This window comes from Sus scrofa, chromosome 2 (genome assembly GCF_000003025.6).
Source record: "Sus scrofa isolate TJ Tabasco breed Duroc chromosome 2, Sscrofa11.1, whole genome shotgun sequence".
Classification (NCBI taxonomy): Eukaryota; Metazoa; Chordata; class Mammalia; order Artiodactyla; family Suidae; genus Sus; species Sus scrofa.
Genome location: NC_010444.4, coordinates 53,291,890 through 53,313,243, shown reverse-complemented (window position 1 = coordinate 53,313,243; position 21,354 = coordinate 53,291,890). Strand labels below are relative to the sequence as shown.

The window sequence follows — 21,354 nt, the reverse complement described above, 5'->3', positions numbered from 1 at the left end:
AAATTGCACCTCACAAAATCAAATACCTCGGAATACACCTGACCAAAAAGATAAAGGACCTATATGCCAAGAACTATAAAACTTTAATCAAAGAAATCAAAGAAGATGTAAAGAAATGGCAAGATATTCCATATTCCTGGATTGGGAAAATCAATATTGTAAAAATGGCCATCCTACCCAAAGCAATCTACAGATTCCATACAATCCCTATCAAATTACCCAGGACATTTTTCACAGAACTAGAACAAACAATCCAAACATTTATATGGAACCACAAAAGACCCAGAATTGCCAAAGCAATCCTGAGGAACAAAAACCAAGCAGGAGGAATAACTCTCTCAGACTTCAAGAAATACTACAAAGCCACAGTCATCAAAAGAGTGTGGTACTGGTATCAAAACAGACAGACAGACCAATGGAACAGAATAGAGAACACAGAAATAAACCCTGACACCTATGGTCAATTAGTCTTTGACAAGGGAGGCAAGAACATCAAATGGGAAAAGGAAAGTCTATTCAGCAAGCATTGCTGGGAAACCTGCATAGCAACATGCAAAGCAATGAAACTAGAACACACCCTCACACCATGCACAGCAATAAACTCAAAATGGCTGAAAGACTTCAATATACGACAGGACACCATCAAAATCCTAGAGGAAAACATAGACAGAACACTCTCTGACATCAACCTCATGAATATTTTCTCAGGTCAGTCTCCCAAAGCAATAGAAACGAGAGCAAAAATAAACCCATGGGACCTCATCAAACTGAAAAGCTTTTGCACAACAAAGGAAACCAAAAAGAAAACAAAAAGACAACTTACAGAATGGGAGAAAATAGTTTCAAATGATTCAACTGACAAGGGCTTAATCTCTAGAGTATATAAGCAACTTATACAACCCAACAGCAAAAAAACCAATCAATCAATGGAAAAATGGGCAAAAGACCTGAATAGATATTTCTCCAAAGAAGATATACAGATGGCCAACAAACACATGAAAAAATGCTCAACATCGCTGACTATAAGAGAAATGCAAATCCAAACTACCATGAGATACCACCTCACACCAGTCAGAATGGCCATCATTAATAAATCCACAAATAACAAGTGCTGGAGGGGCTGTGGAGAAAAGGGAACCCTCCTGCACTGCTGGTGGGAATGTAAACTGGTACAGCCACTATGGAGAACAGTTTGGAGATATCTTAGAAATCTATACATAGAACTTCCATATGACCCTGCAATCCCACTCTTGGGCATCTATCCAGAGAAAACTCTACTTAAAAGAGACACATGCACCCGCATGTTCATTGCAGCACTATGCACAATAGCCAGGACATGGAAACAACCCAAATGTCCATCAACAGATGATTGGATTCGGAAGAGGTGGTATATATACACAATGGAATACTACTCAGCCATAAAAAAGGATGACATCATGCCATTTGCAGCAACATGGATGGAACTAGAGACTCTCATCCTGAGTGAAATGAGTCAGAAAGACAAAGACAAATACCATATGATATCACTTATAAGTGGAATCTAATATCCAGCACAAATGAACATCTCCTCAGAAAAGAAAATCATGGACTTGGAGAAGAGACTTGTGGCTGCCTGATGGGAGGGGGAGGGAGTGGGAGGGATCGGGAGCTTGGGCTTATCAGACACAACTTAGAATAGATTTACAAGGAGATCCTTCTGAGTAGCATTGAGAACTTTGTCTAGATACTCATGTTGTAACAGAACAGATGGTGGGGGAAAAAATGTAATTGTAATGTATACATGTAAGGATAACCTGACCCCCTTGCTGTACAGTGGGAAAATTAAAAAAAAAAAAAAAAAAGAAATGAAGTCTTGAAAGAAGATTAAAAAAAAAAAAAGAAATGAAGTCTTGAAAGAAGATTAAAAAAAAAAACAATCTTACCTTGTATAATAAGAAAAATCTCAAAAAAAACCCCACAAAAAAACCCGGCTTACACCTAAATCAATGAAATACTGAACAAAACTCTAAGTTAGTATAAGGAAAGAAATCATAAAGATCAGAGCAGAAATCAATGACATGGAAACAAAGATAGCAGTAGAAATACCAATGCAACCAAAAATTGGTTCTTTGTAAAGATCAACAGAATTGATAAACCTTTAGCCAGACACATCAAGAAAAAAAAAAAAACCGAGGGCTCAAATCAATTAAATTGGAAATACAAAAAGTTACAATTGACAGCAGAGAAATACATGGGATTATGAGACTACTACAAGAAACCATATGCCAATAAAATGGACAACCTATATGTACAGAAAACAACCCCCCAAAAAATGGAAAGATCTCAAATGATTTATCTCCAAAGAAGACAGACAAATGGCAAAAGTTACAGAAGAAAATGATCAACATCACTAATTTTTAGAGAAATGAAAATCAAAACACAATGAGGTATCACCAGACACTAGTCAGAATGGCAACCATCAAAAATTCCACAAATAATAAATTCTGGAAAGGATGTGGAGAGGAAGGAACCCTCCTACACTACTGGTGAGAATTCCACCACTTTGGAGAACATTATGGAGATTCTGTAAAAAAAGTAAAAATTCGATTACCATATGATACTGTAGCACCACTCCTGGGCATATACCTGGAGAAAACCATGATTTGAAAAGATACATTCCCCCCAATGATTACTGCAGCACTGTTTACGATAGCCAAGATGTGGAAGCAATCATAAAAGTCCATTGACAGATGAATGGATAAAGAAGATACGGTACGTATAGACAATGGAATATTATTCAGCCATAAAGATGAATGAAATAATGCCATTTGCAGCAACCTGGTTGGAACTAGATATTATCATACTAAGTAAAGCAAGACAGGCAGAGAAAAAAATAAATACTATATGATATCACTGTTATGTGGAATCAAAAAAAATTATAGAAATGAATTTATTTACAAAACAGAAATAGACTCACAGACTCAGAAACCAAATTTATGACTTCAAAGGGGAAATGTGTGTGGGGAGGGATAAATTAGGACTTTGGGATTAATATATATACACTACTATGTATAAAATAGATAACCAGTGAAGACCTACTGTATAGTACTGTGTGGTACAGGGAACTCTACTCAATAACTTGTAACAACCTATGATTGAAGAAACTGTTGAAAAATAATATGTATATATTTATATATATGTATAAATGATCACTTTGCTGTACACCTGAAACTAACACATTTTAAATCAACTATATTTCAACAATAAATTAGACATTTTTTTAAAAATTTAAAAAATTAAAAGTAAATTCACAAATTTGCTAGATTTTTTTAAAAAATTGATTTCCTGACATCATACCTACAGTCCTCTTTATATAAGGTTGTTATTATATTGAATTCAATTTAATTTTATATATTTAAATATTCTAACTTATACAAACACAGTAATTATAAATTTTCCAGTTGGTTAGACATTGGATACATGTTTGCATCAATATTTAATAAAAAACAGAAAAATAATGTAAAAGAAAAAAGAGAAAAGATAAAAATAAAATAGATTAACTATCTGGAAATTATCAGTATATTATTGAGAAATACCTAACACCAAATAATAATAATCATTATAAAATGATAATAGGTATTAGAAGTAATTATGATAATGGCAAATTCAAAAGAAAAAAAATATTTTCCATGTAGACAAAAATAAAACTCATTTGCTGATAAGCAAATCATACTAAATTAGGTACCAACCTAATGATTGGACAGGAATTTCAAAAAAGTACTTTAAAGTACTCATTCATTAATATTCCTGTGGTGGCAGGGGCTATGTTTAAAGTCATATACAGGAAAGTTGCAGTTAATAAATTCACAAGGTTTACAAGAAGCAGGAAGATAGTGTTTACATATCAATTCATGTACTGAAAATATCTGAATAATTGTAAAAAACAGAGTTTTTATAACTATTCATGCAGTGTGGCATGATTTTAAGTCTTCAATGGCAAGGCAACGTGTCACAGCTTCCTTGGTAGAATGTTTCTTAGGTATCCTAATTTTCCACCTGTGTAGTTCCTATATGCTATAAGTCTTTGTTGATAACTGATTCTTCCTGACACAATCTAACACATCCTATAAGAGACTACACCACCTCACACAGTTTTGGCAATATCTTGGAGGGGAGAAATTAGATTAGACTTTATTGTGGATTACAGATTTTCAAAACCTCAGGAAGGGAATCTTGATTACAATTGTATAAGGATCACCATACATTTTGGCAGATACAGCTCTGATTCGACCCCTAGCCTGGGAACTACCATATGCCCTGGGTATAGCCCTAAAAAAAGACAAAAAAAAATAAAAAATAAACAAAGCAATTACATAAGCAGGAGAATCCTGAAGAAATAAGATGGTGTGAAAGAAAACAGACCCATATTACAAATAAATTCCAGAATAGGCAATAGGGGTAGTTTTTGTTCTTAATGCCAAGGCTGAATATGTGCTCAGGCAGTTTTGGTTCTAACTCTCGAACTAAATGATGTTATTTTTCCAATATTTCTAAAAGGTTAACTTTAAAATAACATATCTTTTTATTCAAACTCATAATCTGTTACCATTATATCTAATAAGTTGATATTGTTATATTTTTCATGTTCAACTACTTTTTCATAAATATAGTTCTGAATAAAGAATAATTGGGTATTATATTTCCTTTTTTTTTTTTTGTATTTTTTTTAAGGGCTGCACCTGCAGCACTACGGAAGTTCCCAGGCTAGGGGTTAAATTGGAGCTACAGCTGTCAGCCTACGCCACAGCCACAGCAACTCTGGATCTGAGCCACATCTGTAACTTACACCACAGCTCACAGCAATGCTGGATCCTTAACCCAGTGAGCAAGGCTGGGGATTGAAACTGTATCCTCATGGATACTAGTCGGTTTTGGTACCAATGAGCCACAATGGAACTCCAGGTATTATATATTTTCTTAATGTAACATATGAACAAATGCCCAGTGTCTACTAAATTGTTATATAATATTGGTCATTGCATTATTCAACTACGTGGACCAGATTTATTCTGCCTTCGAAAACATAAGAATTAATTTCAATGATTCACATGATAGCAAAAATTGTATTCTAATTAAAAATAATTTGAATTCCGGGAAGCAAATAATTCCCTATATTTACACTTCATTTTCCTTCTACCTTCTATGTCTCTAAATATTACTCCAGAATAGAGGCAGTCCCTGAGGAAGTCTCTTTCCACAAAGGACCAATATAATCAACATAATATTGGCTTTGACTCCTCAAATTCTGTTCATATTGAGGTGGTGTGTAGAGGATGAGCTTGGAATGTGCCTTCTGTTTTAGGTAAAAATAATCCATTTCTTAAGGGTATTTTTGATCCTTAAAATGCTACCTAAAAAGCCATTATTTAATAAAGTATTATATACTTAACTCTCAGGCTATAAATTATTTCTGGATATTCTTTCTGAAGATTGTAATTGTAGAGACTTTTTGCAGTCAGAGACTGCAATCTTCCTTTCAGGAAGAACTTTATAGAGTCTATTTATAAATCTCACCCCTCTCTGCATACCTTTCCTGGGCTTCTCTTTAACTTTCTGTTTCATAATATTTTCAGCAACAGCAAAATAACAGTTAATGTAAGTTCGAACCCAAAAGTCAAAACTGTAATTTTAAAAATTTGACCTAAATTAAGATTGTATACAAGATTATATCCAAGTGTGTGCTTCTTTTTCCGAGCTTTTCTGAATTGGAAAATGTTTAGGTACCTAGTAACTTTCAAGTCAGTTTTGGTACTTTTTGTTGCACTTTTTCAAGTTGCTTTGTGTACATAGTTCTTTACAACAACAACTAGAATAGGAATTACTTCCTTTACATTCATTGGTTATATTAAATCAATTATTAAAAGGGCTACTTAAGCATTTGTATTCCTCATAGCATGGTCAAAAAAATGCACGTTTCTCAATTTTTGTTATATTCAAATGTGAGGCCACATGAGCATATATAATATATATGATCATATGACCATATATATATATATACACACACACACACAATATATATATAATTTAGTCCCACCAAAAACTGTTAAACTACAAAACTGTATACTTTGTTGATTTCTATCTCTTCTGGCTATAACTGATGATTTGGGAGCAGTTTCATTGTTATTGTTGCATATTGGTAGTATTTTCTGATTCTCTTCATTTAATTACTCTCTTGTACATGGTAGAGTGGAAGAACCACATGTATATAAGTGGCAATTTAGAATGCTGAAAAGTAGAGCTCACCATTTTTGTTTGATGGGTAGAAATGGCTAATTCTTTGTAGAATTGTGAAGATTCTCAAAACTCTTAAATTGCACTTTTTAAATCTGCTGCTGTCTGTGCCCTTTGTAATTATTAATCACACAATAATTTCTGAAAATCTCCTGTGTTTTTGATGTTTCTCTTGTGAGTGTGCTCTTAGATAAACAGATCAACTTCTGCCCTTTTCAACCCTCCCCAGAGAGTGAATAGTGTAATGGGTGATCACCCAGGCTTTAGAAAAGTCTTGGAAGTATCCTAACCTGCCTCCATTATTCAATTATTTTCTGACAATAGGCAAATTAACAACCATTATGCAAATATTTCTTCCTGTAAAAAAGACATAATTCTCGCTTTCTTAGGGGAGTTTTGAATACTGATCAAGTTGATGCACATAAGGTGCTTTAAATTGTACCTAGAAAAGTATAAGTGTTTATTCAGAATCTTAAATAAAAGTTTGAAAATAGTAACTCAGACTACTTTCTATGTCTATGGTTCAGACAATCTAATACAAGGACTCACCAAAATTTTGTAGATCTTATTGTATATCTCCAAATAAAAACTATATCTCCATTCTGAAATGTTTTGTGATATGGGAGCATGCCTTGGAAATCTAAGAGAGAGATTTGTTCATTTTTATCTGTCCAACAATTTTGTTTTATTAAATTGAAATGAAATGTTACTTTCAAACTATGGAGCCATGTAATATTTAGCTCAAAACAAGGACTCTAATGGTGTTTTCCTTCTGTCAAACCCCAGGGAGAGTATTACCATGGCCAATCTCACCATGTCTGTGACTGAATTCACCCTCATGGGATTTTCAGACATCTGGGAGCAGCAAGTCCTCCATGCTGTGCTGTTCTTACTTATCTACCTGACAGCTTTGGTGGACAACTTTCTCATTGTTCTTCTTACCACCTTGGATCAGCATCTCCACAGTCCTATGCACTTCTTCCTGAGGACACTGTCATTATTAGATATCTGCTTCATCTCTGTCACTGTTCCCAAGGCCATCATTCAATCTTTGACCCAGAATAGTTCCATATCATTCCTTGGGTGTGTGGCACAAGTCTTTCTGGTTGTTTCCTTTGCTTGTGCAGAGTTGGCTTTGCTCACAGTGATGTCTTATGACCGTTATGTGGCCATTTGCCAGCCCCTGCATTATCAGGTCATCATGAAGAAAGCACACTGTGAGCAAATGGTGTTTGCTTCATGGCTCAGTGGGATTATCTCCGGGTTCTTGAATACATCTGTGACCTTCTCATTACCATTTTGTAGGTCAAATTTTGTCCATCAGTTCTTCTGTGAGATTCCTTCACTGCTCAAACTTTCCTGCTCAGAGAAGTACCTTGCTGAGATTGGAGCCATAATTGTCACAACATCATTGGGTATCATATGTTTTATTTCAATTCTGGTTTCTTATAAGCAAATCTTCTCTACAGTTATGAGGATCCCATCAGTGAAAAGCAGGTCAAAAGCCTTCTCAACATGCATTCCTCATCTTGTGGTTGTTACTGTTTTCCTCAACACAGGGTCCATTGCCTATCTAAAACCAGTGTCAGAGTCTCCTTCTGTTTGTGATCTGATGGTGTCTGTTTTCTACACTGTGGTGCCACCAACACTTAATCCCATCATTTACAGCCTGAAGAACAAGGACATGAAAGCTGCCTTCTCTAAAATGCTGAAGAGACTATCTTCATACATAATGACAAGAAAAACCACAACAAAAACACATACTGTGCCTTCAGACAAACATGAGGCCACTTCAGTTAACAGCAATAGGCTTCCTGCTATTTAAATAAGGTAAACACTTTTACTTTATGTATACAAAAAAATTCACATTTTTTCAATATTACTTTATAAAATTAAAAAAATGTAAAATAATATTTCCCCAAAGCAAGAGGTTTACACAAGACAAACTCTAACTGGAGAAATTTCTTTATACTTACACAAGGGAAATGTATATGCAATTCTGCAGTTTGATCTTTCATTTAGAATTATGTATTTGAGATCTATCCATGTTATGTATATTTTATGATGGATATTACAACATATCCAGCATTTTTTTGAGTTACAGATTTTTAAATAAATACTTTTCTTAGCCACCTATGCACAAATAAATAAAACTGATTAGCATGCACGATTTTCAATTTTATAAGATGATCTATTTATTATTCATAATTGATATACTGATTTTTCATTCCAAAGAGTAGTGGATGAAGTATATTTTTTATATGCATTCAAATATTTCATATACTCAAAGTATTTTTAAAATGATTTTCCCTTTTAATGGCAAGAAAAGTAACTTACATTAATTTGCATTATAATAGATTTCTAATTAACATGTATCTATTGATCAATCTATCTTTCTATTTATTTATGTATCAATTTATAGCATTCTGTTCATTTCTTCTACACATTCATTCTATATACTATTTGCCCAGCTTTTGATTGCTTTACTTTTTAAAATATTTATTTATTGTTTCTTAATACTCCTTTGCATTAGCCATCATTCAAAAAGCTCTCAAAGCATTATTTGCTTTCATCTTTTTTATATTATATTTAGAAAATTTAGGATTTTCTAATACGGCTTATTTTAAATTATTCATATTTTCCATATGGCCTTGCTCTGCCTTCTCTTTAATATTTTATTTGTTTCAAATTTGTCATCCAATAATTTTTTTGTCAATATTGGACCTTTTCAAATATATTGTCCTATCCCAATTTACCTCAAGTTAGCATAGACACATTTGCAATCTAATGAAATTGCTGTTAAAAAACCATTTCAATGAAAAAGACCATACACAGAGGAACCATGTAGCAGTTCACCAAGATAGAAAAATTTAGAATTATTGTGGAAATTTGGAGAAGGATGAAGGTGAAACTTAAATGAAGCTATGTTTTGATATTCTAAAATCTAATAAAGACTATAAAGGGGTCAACATGAGGTCTACATTACAAAATTGACCAGAAACTCATTTCCTTATAAACAAAAAATTAAGATAGAAGTGGTTGTATTCAGATACCACTGAGTTGAAAACGAAAGCTACTTTTCTAAGTGACCAAAATGCATGTGAAAGGAGGAAATATTTTATTTTTATTGATGAAATTCCCAACAGCAAAAATGCCTGATATTCAAAAATTTAGAGATCTGTTATTGGTTAGTAAGAAATAAGAAAGTTGGTATGAAATTTTACAGCCCCTGAGTGTCTTTGGAGAGAAACAATGTTTCCTGTGAACTCTTTAGTTGGCTTTAGCTTATCTGTTAACTTCCTGAGTGGTCAGGTTGATTTTCACTTCTTCAGTACTTAGGGTTTTGATTTACCTGAATTGTAGCAGTAGGAAATATTTATATATGCCAATCTTTAATGAGAAAGTGCTATGTCATCTTTTATTATTACTCTCATTCATAAAGAGCTTGTGACACTAATCTTATTACAGGTTTCTGCAGAAGCACACACAACACACAGAGCATACATACATATTCATACATAATCCAGTATACTATTGCTATTACTACTTAGAACAAAATGTTAGCCATTGAAGCAATTACTACAAAAAAAAATAAAAATAAAGTGTTATTTTACCTTCAAAGTTAGCATAATTTGATATATTGTTTCTATCATAACTTGAATATACTGCTTAGAGTTGAAGTAATTAATACTAAGACAAGTAAAATTATGCCTTCTCTTACACTTTCTTTGGTGCCCTTTCTCTGTGTAGATTCAAGTTTTTGACATATTTTATTTTTTCCTAAATAACTTATTTTGACATTTCCATCAAGGCAATTATAGTGACAACAAATTCTCTCTCTCTCTTTTTTTTTTTTTTTTTTTGTTTGAGAAAAATCTATTTCTCCTTCACTTTTGAAAGACAATTTTATTTAATTAATTTATTTTATTATTTATAATTGCATCTATGGTATTATGGAAATTCCTGGGTTAGGGGTCAAATTGGAGCTGCAGCTATGGGCCTATACCACAGCCATGCAATGCTGGATCCGAGCTGCATCTGTGACCTACACCACAGCTTGGGGCAATACCAGATCCTGGACCCATTGATCTAGGACAGGGATTTAATTCACATCCTTATAGGCACTATGTCAGGTTCTTAACCCACTGAGCCACAATGGCAACTCCTGAAGGATAATTTTTTAAAGTACAGAATTTGAGGTTGGTAAGCATTTCTTTCAATATTTTCAGTATTTCACTCAATGCACTTGTTGCTTTGAATGGTTTCTGAAGAACAGTCAGATATATTTCTTGTCTTTTTTTCTCTAAAAGTTAAAGTTTATCGTTTGCTTCTGCTTCTTTCAAGATTTTAAAATTTGAGATTTAATTGACATATAACATTGTGCTGATTTGTGGTGTAAAAATATTGACTTGATACACTTATATATTGCAAGATCATTACCAACATAGTGATGACTAACACCTCTATCTTATCATATAATTATCATTCTATTCCATTCTCAAGCAACTGTGAAACAATAAGGCTAAAATAGTGTAAACTAAAAGGTAACATTTTCCCTGGGGTTTTCTATCATATCTTTGAACAAAAAATAAACATGAATCTAAAAGACTCCCCCATAAACAGGTTTTTTTTTTAATTGAAGTTTAGTAGATTTACAAAGTTACATTAGCCTCAAGTGTACAATATATAAAATCAATATTTTAATGTATTATACTCTATTTAAAGTTATTATAAAATATTTATTATACTCCCTATGTTATACATTGTGTCTTTGTATATTATTTATTTTATACAAAGTAGTTTGTAGCTCTTAATCCTCTTCCCATATCTTGTCCCCTACTCATGTCCCCATTGGTAGCTGCTAATTTGGGCTCTGTATTTATGTTTTTTTTATTGTTATATTCGTTTATTTGTTTTATTTTTTAGATTTTGCAGCTAAGTCAAAAAATACAATATCTGTCTCTATCTATCTGATTTACTTCACTAAGCATAAAATTCCCTAATCCATCCATTTTTTCACAAATGGCAAATTTTCATTCATTTTTGTACTCAGTCACAAAAATAGAACAATATTCTAGTATATACATATACCAAATCTTATTTTTCTATTCACCTGTTGATGGAGACTTCTTTTTCTTCCATATCTTGGTTACTATAATACTTCTATGAACATTAGGGTGCATATATCTTTTCAAATGACTGTTTTCATTTTCTTTATATATAAACCCAGGAGTAGAATTTCTGGATCAAATAGTAATTCTATTTTTAGTTTTTTGAGGAATATCCATACTGTATTCCATAGTGGCTTTATTGGTTTATGTTCCTACAATCACTGAACTAGAGTTGCTTTTTCTCCACATCTTGGCAGAACTTATTAGTTATCTTTTTGGCACTGGCCATTCTGATAGGATTTGATTTGTATTTCTATGATTATTAAGCTGAACATATTTTCATGTGCTTATTGGCTACCAACATGTCCTCTTTGGGAATAAAATGTCTATTCTGCTCTTTTTTTTTAGTCAGGTTGTTTATTTAATTTTATTTTTTAATATTGAGTTGTATGAGCTATTTATAGATTTTGACATCAACCCCTTATAACACTTGTATTTGAAAATAACTTCTATTCAGTAGGCTGTCTTTTTGTTTCATTGAAGGTCTAATTCATTGTGCAAATGTTTTTAAGTTTAATTAGGTCATATTGCTTATTTTTAAATTTATTTTCCTTGCCTAAAGAGACAGATCCAAAAAAAATATTTCTAAGAATTATGTAAAAGAGTGAAATGCCTGTGTTTTCTTCTAGAAATTTTATGGCTTCTGGCCTTACATTTAGATCTTTATTCCATTTTGAGTTTATTTTTGTATGTGATGTAAGAAAATATTGTAGTTTCACCATTATTTTACATGTAGCTATCCAGTTTTCCAAGCACAACTTATTAAAGAGACTTTCTTTTCCCCATTGTATATTTTTGCCTTTCTTGCACTAGATTAACTGACCGTATGTTTGTAAGTTCATTTCTGAGCTCTATTCTCTTCTATTGATTTATGTGTCTCTTGTAGTTCCTGTACCATGATCTTTGGATTATTTTAGCTTCATAGTATAGTCTGAAGCCCAGTAGTGTGGTACTTCCAGTTTTGTTCTTTTTTCTTGAGATTCCTTTGGCTATTTGGGGTCTTTAGTCATTTCATATAAATTTTAGGTTTTTTTGTTCTAGTTCTGCCATTAGTATTTCATTAGGGATTGCATTCAATCTGAAGATTACTTTGCCATTTTAAAAATATACATTTTACCAGTTCATTAACATGAGATCTCTTTTCTTTGTATCATCTTCAATTTATTTTATCAATATATTGCAGTTTTCAGAGTATATATCTTTCACCTCCTCAGTTAAGTTTATTCTTTTTTTTCTACTGTATACCATGGTGATCCAGTTTCACATACATATATACATTCTTTTTTCTCACATTATCATGCTCCATCATAAGTGACCAGACAGAGTTCCCAGTGCTACACAGCAGTATTTCATTGCTAATCCATTCCAAAAGCAATAGTCTGCATCTATTAACCCTCAGCTCCCAGTGTATTCCACTCCCCACTCCCTCCCCTTTCCCCTTCCCCCTTGGCAACCACAAGTCTATTCTCCAAGTCCATAAATTTCTTTTCTTTTTTCTTTTTTTTTTTTTTTTTTTTTTTTTTTGTCTTTTTGCTATTTCTTTGGGCCACTCCCACGGCATATGGAGGTTCCCAGGCTAGGGGTCGAATTGGAGCTGTAGCCGCCAGCCTACACCAGAGCCACAGAAACACGGGATCCGAGCCACGTCTGTACCTACACCACAGCTCACGGCAACGCCGGATCCTTAACCTACTGAGCAAGGGCAGGGACCGAACCCGCAACCTCATGGTTCCTAGTCGGATTCGTTCACCACTGCGCCACGACGGGAACTCCGATTTTCTTTTCTGTAGAAAGGTTCAGCTGTGCTGTATGTTAGATTCCAGTTATATCATATGGTATTTGTCTTTCTCTTTCTGACTTACTTCACTCAGGATGAGAGTCTACTTCCATCCATCCTGCTGCAAATGGCATTATTTTGTTCTTCTTTTAGGCTGAGTAGTATTCTATTGTGTAAATATACCACCACTTCCTAATCCAATAATCTATTGATGGACATTTAGGTAGTTTCCTTGTCTTGGCTATTGTGAATAGCATGCAATGAACGTTTGGGTGCATATGTCTTTTTTAAGGAAAGTTTTGTCTGGATATATGCCCAAGAATGGGATTTCTGGGTCATATAGTAGTTCAATGTATAGTTTTCTAAGGTAGTGCCATACTGTTCTCCACAGTGGTTGTACCAGCTTACATTCCCACCAATAGTGCAGTAATGTTCCCTTTTCTGCCCACCCCATTCAGCACTTGTTATTTGTGGACTTATTAATGATGGCCATTCTGAATGGTGTGAGGTGGTATCCCATGGTAGTTTTGATTTGCATTTCTCTAATAATGAGTGATGTTAAGCATTGTTTCCAGTGCTTCTTGGCCATCTGTACATCTTCCTTGGAGAAATGTCTGTTCAGGTCTTTGGCCCATTTTTCAATTGGGTTGTCACCTTTTTTACCAAGTATCAGAGAGATACTTGAAATAATTTCTATACTCTAAAATTTGTTGAGGTTAGCTTTGTTACCCAATATGTGGTCAATTCTTGAGAATGTTCCATGTGCACTTGAAAAGAATGTGTATTCTGATTTTTTTTGTGTATAGTGTTCTGACACTGTTGATTAAGTCTACTTTTTCTATTGTTTCCTTTAGGATCTCTATTGCCTTATTGATTTTCTATCTAGAGAATCTGTCCATGGATGTGGGTGTGGTGTTAAATTATCCTACTATGATCTTATTTGCATCAATTTCTCCTTTTATCTCTGTCAGCATTTGTTGTATGCATCTGGGTGCCCTATATTAGGGGAATATATATTGATGATAGTAATATTCTCTTCTTGAATGGAGCCTTTAACCATTAAATAGTGTCCTTCTTTGTCTTTATTTATTTGCCTCTGTTTTAAAGTCTATTTTGTCTGATATGAATATTGTAATTCCTGCTTTCCTGTCTTGTACATTGGCATGAAATATCTTTTCCCATCCTCTTACATTTTAATCTACATGTATCATTTGCCCTTAGGTGAGTTTCTTGTAGGCAGCACATTGAAGGTTTTTGCTTTTTTATCCAGTCATCACTCTGTGTCTTCTGATTGGAGCATTCAGTCCATTGACATTTAAGGTGATAATTGATAGATGTTTATTTATTGCCATTTTAAACCTTGTTTTCCAGTTGATTTTCTGTTTCTCTTTTATTCTTTTCTTTTTTTGGTTGGATGGTTTCCATTTATTTTATGCTCAAGTATTTTTCTTTTCAGTTTTTGTGAATGTAATGTTCAGTTTTGATTTGTGCTTGCCCTGTTTTTTAAGCATGTTAACCCCTTTCTATATCTGCTTGCTTTAGCCTAATAGTCATATAGGCTCAAACACATCATTAAAAAAAAAAAAAAAAGATTGGAGTTCCCATCATGGCTCAGTGGAAATGAATCCAACCATGAGGTTGTGGGTTTGATCCCTGGCCTTCCTCAGTGGGTTAAGGATCCAGCATTGTGGTGAGCTGCAGTGTAGGTCATAGACATGTCTTGGATCTGGCATTGTTCTGGCTATGGTGTAGGATGGCAGCTGTAGCTCCAATTAGACCCCTAGTCTGGGAACCTCCATATGCTGTGAGTGGCCCTAAAAAGACAAAACACAAATAATAATAATAAGTAAATAAAAAGATTGTATTTTTTCTTAGTTCCCTTGCCCACATTGTAGGATTTTAAAGTTTTTTTTTTTTTTTTTTTTTTCTTAAACATCTTCACGTTTAGGTATACATACTAGCTTATCTAAGTGACTGCTTTCCTATTGTGGTTTCCTCCATCCTAATTCTTCCTTTTTTTTTTTTAATTTAGATAAGCTCTTTCAGTATTTCTTTTAGAATGGATTTAGTATTACTATACTCTTTTAGCTTTTGTTTGTTGAAGAAATTCCTTATTTCCCCTTCTATTTTAAATGATATTCTTGTTGTATAGAGTATTCTAGGTTGCAAATATTTTCCTTTCAGCACTTTAAATCATCTTGCTATTCCCTTCCAGCCCGTAGTGTTTCTGTAGAGAAATCAGCTGATAGCCTTATGGGGATTCCCTTATAATTAACACTTTGAATTTCTCTTGCTGCCTTTAGAATCTTCTCTTTATCTTTAACTTTTGCCATTTTTATTACAATATGTCTTGGTGTGGGCCTGCTTCAGTTCAACTTGTTTGGGGCTCTCTATACTTCCTGTTTCTTGATATTAGTATCGTTTAGATTTAGAAAGTTTTCAGCCGTAATTTCTTCAAATATATTTTCAATCCCCTTATCTTTTTCTTCTCCTTCTGGAATTCCTATTATGCATAAATTGGTCTGCTTTATATTATCCCATAGGTCTCTTATATTGATTTCATATTTTTTTCATTTGGCTTGCTGTCTGCTATTCTGCTTGGGTGATTTCCATTATTCTATCTTCCACATCATTAATTCGTTTCTCTGCATTATTCATTCTAATTTTTACTGCCCTTAGCTCAGTTTTCCTCTCTGCAAATGAATTTTCTAATCTTTCTTGGCTCCTCCTTATATTTTCTAGTTCCTTTCTAAGGGAATCTGCATTTTTGTTCATATCCTCTTTTAATTCCTTCGTTATTTTCACTATCTACTTTTAGAACTCAAAGTCTGTCAGACTGCAGAAGTCTGTTTCATTGCTTTAGGTGAACTTTCCTGTTGCTTTAACTGGGGATGGTTTCTCAACTTTTTCCTCTTGCTTGTTTTTTTTTTTTTTTTTTTTTCCCTGTGAATTTAGGGAAGCCAAACTGTTGTCTTGTAAGGCTATTTCTATGCAAGAATACCCATTTGTGTTTTGGGGGGTTACTATTTATTTTCGTTGTGGGAGTTTAAATGTTTTCTGTCTCTTTCTTTGGTGTGAACAGGCTCTTATCCCCATAATGCTCAGTGTTTTCAGGGAGAAGGAAGAAATGGGTAGGGCCAGCAGTCATTGCCTGGTCATTGGGCTCTCAACAGAAGCAAAGACCTGCAGGAAGGTGGCACAGGCTACTCCTATTTGCAGAGCCCTGGGAAGTGGAAAGGAGCTCTAGGAGGATCTGTAAGGTGACCGGAGCATTTGACCACAGCAGCAGCAGAGTGCTTGAGTTCCCAGGATGGGTGAGAGCAACAACAGCTTGTGTTTGATTGCAATGCCCTCCTCTGAGGTGATTGGAACCACAGGTGGTGCTTATTCAGGGACCCCTAGTGGGAGTGGGTCATGATCGTCTCTAGCATCAGTGATAACTGCAGTGATTTGCCTCTGCCACCTGTAGACCTTATATGAAGTGATCCTTCTTACTTAGCCCACATAGGAGGTGCTACACAGGCTGTTCCTAGTTGCAGAGTTCCAGGAAATGACAGAGATCTGGCATATGAGTACTGCCTGGAACATTCAGCAGTGACAGCAGCACCGCTGGTGTGTTCCCCAGGGTGCAAGAGAACCAACAGGTGGTATTCAGTCACAATGCCCTTCTCTGTGATGACCTTGAGGTGATTGGGGCTGCAAGTGGTGCCTGTTCATCAACCCCTAGTGGTGTCAGGCCACTGCCACCTATGGAGTCAGAGGTAACTGTGGTGGTTTGCCCCTGCCACCTGTAAATCATGCAAGAAGCACCTTGTCCTGCTTAGCCCCCACAGGATTGCTGCACAAGGCGCTCTTAGTTGTAGGTTCCTGGGAAGGGACAGTGATCAAGTGTCTGGGCACTGCCCAGAGTGTTTGGCAGTGGCAGCTGCAGAGTGGGTGTTCTCCTAGGAGAGCTACAACAATATCAGGTTGTGTTCCATCATAATGTCCTTCTCTGTGATGCCCTCTGAAGTGGTTGGGGCTGCAAGTGATTTTTTCTCAGGTATCCCCAGCGGCCATGGTCCACACCCACCTCTGGAGTCAGGGATAACTGCAGTGTTTTGCTCCTGCCACCTGCAGGTCCAGTCCACTGTGGGCTAGCAAGTAGCTTCCCACTGACAGAGACACCTGGTCCACAGTGGGCTAGCAAGGGGCTTCTGGTCATGGGGGGGGCTGCACTGGGGATGCCCAGTCTGGGGTGGGCCAGTGAGTGGCTTTCCGTGAGCAGAGAGGCCCAGTCCAGGGAAGGCCAGTGAGTGGCTTCCCAAGGCCAGAGAGGCCTGGTCTGGGGCAGGCTGGCGAGCAGCTTCTGGCCACGGGGGGGGGGGGGGGCAGGGGCTGCACCAGGAATGCTCCACCTTCTGCAAGCCAGTGGGCACATGTGCACACTGGGGCACAAGGAGTTTCCTATGGCGGCCCACCCCTTCTCCTCTCGTTCTCCCAAACAATGGTGCCATGCCTCTCCTAAGGGTCTGGACCTTCTCCCAGGTTCCCTCTTCCATGGCATTCCACTCCCCAGCCCTTAGCGTACTGCTGCCCTAGCCAGGGCTGTCTCCACACTGCCAACTCCAGCCTACTTCCAGGGACTGACTTCCAGAACCTGTCTCAGCACCCAGCTCCCACCTGAGCGTCTCATGCTGTGGTGTCTATGCCAGTGGTTCAGATGATCTGTGCACCTCTCACTCTGCTTTTCTATTCTCAGAACTGCTGCTGCACTTTTCTTGGCATCTTTGAGGTCCCTCCAACTCGGCTGATCTTTCTGTCGATTAGGTGGCTTCGAAGAGTGTGGGTTCCTTTTCTTCTTCACAGCTTTCTCTTAGGAATGCTAGTCCCATACTGATTCCTTTTCTCTCTCTCTTTTTTTTTTCTTTTGATCTACCCAGTTATATCGAGTTTCTTGCCCTTTTTGGAGGTTTGAGTTCTTTCGCCAGCATTCAGTTGATGTCCTGTGTGAGTCATTTTACATGTAGATGTGGTTTTTTAATGTCTTTGTGAGAGAGGCGGCACTTGACTTCTTACTTTTCTGCCATCTTGCCTCCCCTCTCTCAGTTTATTCTTTTATAGTTTACTCTATTTGATGCAATTGTCAAAGAAACTGCTTTCTTGCTTTCTGTTTCTGATAATTCTTATTAATGTATAGAATAATGACATTTAAATTTTTTTTTAAATTATCACAATTTTCTCTGTACCAATTATACCAACTTACTTTCCTACCCATGTGTACTAGGGTTCCAATTTTTCCAGATCCTCGCCAAAATTTTGATTTTATAGTAGCCATTCTATTAGATGTGAGGTGATATCTTATTGTGGTTTTGATTTGAATTTCTCTAATTTTTAGTGATTTTTGTGTTTTTCATTTGTTTCATATTTAAAATTTTGGGTAACATATCAATACAATTGTTTGCCTTTTTATTTGAACAAAGTTATTTGTTTTCTTGTGGTGAAGTTGTAGGTGTTCTAGATATTAATCTATTATCATGTTTTCACAAGTAGGCTAAAAATACAAAAATAAATTAGGGAAATTTATGTATTTTTACTCTTATTGTGCATGTTTTGGGTATCATATCCATTAAATTATTGCCAAATACACTGTCATAAAGTTTTCTAGGAGTTCTATATTTTAATGTCTTACATTCAGTCTTTGATACATTCCTAACACCATGTGTTGAGGAGACTATCTTTTTCCCAATGAACTAATATAGAACTCTGGCTGAATAGAACTTCAGCATATATAAGGGGTCCTTCTGGGGCCTTTGTTGTATTTTATTATTGTTGTTTATATCTTTAACATCTGTCTTGATACATTACCATGTAGTTTATGTTACTAGTTTTATAATAAGTTTTGAAATCAGGAAGGGTGAGAACTTTTAATTTCTTGCTCTGTTGTCAGATTACAGTCAGAAATTCATAGTAACTTCAGACTCCATAGGAATTTTAGGATGAAAAAATTTGTTTCTACAAAAAGTGATATTGGGTTTTCATAAGGATTGCATTAAATCTGTAGATTACTTCATGTAGTATGAGAATCTTAACAAAATAAAGTCTTTCAATCCATGAACATGAGATTTTTTTCATGTATTTTTTGTCTTTAATTTCCTTCAATGCTGTTGCTGGAGTCCCAATCCAGCTGAACCAGGGCCTCCTGAAGGATGAGTGGCGTCAGCGAAGGAATGGACACAGGCCTGACATTTATGCAGGACTGCTCATTTATTAATTGAATTAACCAAGCTTATATACAATTTTTATTTTCCTTTGGCATACGTCATGCATCATACATCTGGTGATATTTTTTAACTTTCCACTCCGTCAAATGTTACCTTGTGACCCAGTACATGACCAGGTACATTTGGGAACACAAACAATGTTCTTTTTCGTACTTTCCACTTGACTTTTTAGAATTAAATGTATTCATGTTAATGATCTAACTTTGTGGGTTGCAAAAGCATGAACTTATTAACTTTAAAATATTTTATGTGCTTAAAACCTAAGGCCAAACTATATTCTATTAGTAAAGGTTAATCATATTTATCAAAAGTTATTTGATTCTCAAAGAACTAGAAACCTTGATAGTCCTTAAGGTTGGGCCAACAGGCCAGACATAGCAATATACAATTGACTGAAAGTATGTAATTTCCTGACCTGTATTCAATTACATGGTGCAAACTGCACAAGTTTTTCTATAGCTAAGGCCCAATATCTACCCTATTCATCATCTACTCCCTAGCACAGAAAAGAACTACCTGCTGGAGCATGGAGAGACCTGTCCCTCAAGCCTCTATTTTGCCTCCAGGATTTTTCACAGATTAAACAATAACAGTCCAAACACGAAAGCATTCTATTAGGGTCTCTATAGAAAAAAGGGAGGAAACTCAGAAGTGGGTGATGATCATAGAACAGGGGAATAGTATGAATTTGTGGGTATGCACTAGGCCCCGATGTTTACCCTCCCTGGGGTCTTTTTTTGGGGAACTTTATTTAAGAGCAATTTCCCAGCTCCTGCAGTTTTTATTAACAGCATAAGCAGGCAGAGAAGAATAAGCAGGACCGTCTCTTTCCCAGATATGCTGTGCAGTCTGGGGTACTTAGTCTCCTGGACTTTGTCAGCAGGCAGACCTTCACCAATGGCTCCCAACATGCTGTTTTATAGTTTTATATTTCATCTCATTGGCAACATTTTCCCCTAAATATTTTATTTTTGGATGACACTATGAATAAATTTGGTTTCTTAATTTCCTTTTTGGTTTTTTTTTTTATATTAGCGTAATGAAATGCAACTGATTTTTTTCTTGATTTGAATCCTGCTACTTTTCTAAATTAACACTGGCTCTAAGAATTTTTTTGTTTGTTTTAGACATCTTTAGAGTTTTTAAACATATAAGATCACATCATCTGTGAACAGAGATAAATTCACATCTTTTTTAATTTGGATGATTTGTATTTATTTTTGTCTTTTAATTGCTCTGACTAGGATTTCTTAAAACAGTGTTGTTTGGAAGTGATGGAAGTGATCATCTTTGTCTTGGTCTTAATCTTAGAGGAAACTCATTTAGTCTTTCACCACTGAGAATGACATCAGTTATGGACTTTTAATTTATGGTATTTATTTTATTATGTTAGGTGGATTCCTTCTATTCCTAATTTGTTGAGTATATTATACCATGAAATCCTGTCAAATTTATTAATTTTTTTTTACCTACAGAGATCATCACAGTGTTTGTCCTTTTATTGTGTTAACATGGTGAATTATACTGATTTAAAATATTATGTTCAGCAGATCATGCATTCTATACATAAATATCATCTGCTCATGGTGTAAAATTGCTTTATGGCACTGTTGAATTAGTTTTGCTAATATGTTATTGAAAGTTTTACATTAATATTCATCAGATATATTAATCTTTAGTTTATTTTCATTTTGCTTTTTGGTACCTTGCCTTTCCAACAAGGTAATGTTGGCCTCATAAGATTTTTTTGAACTTTTTTGAAAGAGTGTAAATATTTGGAAGATTTAATCAGTGAAGATATCTGGTTATAAGCTTTTCTTTGATGAGAGGCTTTTGATCACTGATTTAATCTTAATATGTGCAGATGTTCAGA

General features: G+C 35.1%; 1 protein-coding gene across 1 annotated transcript; it reads left to right on the top strand.

Annotated features, from left to right (window-relative positions):
- Positions 7,070-8,095, top strand: LOC100623897 (olfactory receptor 14A16-like). The gene has a single exon (XM_003354404.1). The coding sequence runs from the start codon at positions 7,070-7,072 to the stop codon at positions 8,093-8,095; it is 1,026 nt and encodes a 341-aa protein (XP_003354452.1).

Excerpts from the sequence above, each read along its gene's own strand:
- LOC100623897 (XM_003354404.1), top strand. The coding sequence starts at position 7,070 with ATGGCCAATCTCACCATGTCTGTGACTGAATTCACCCTCATGGGATTT.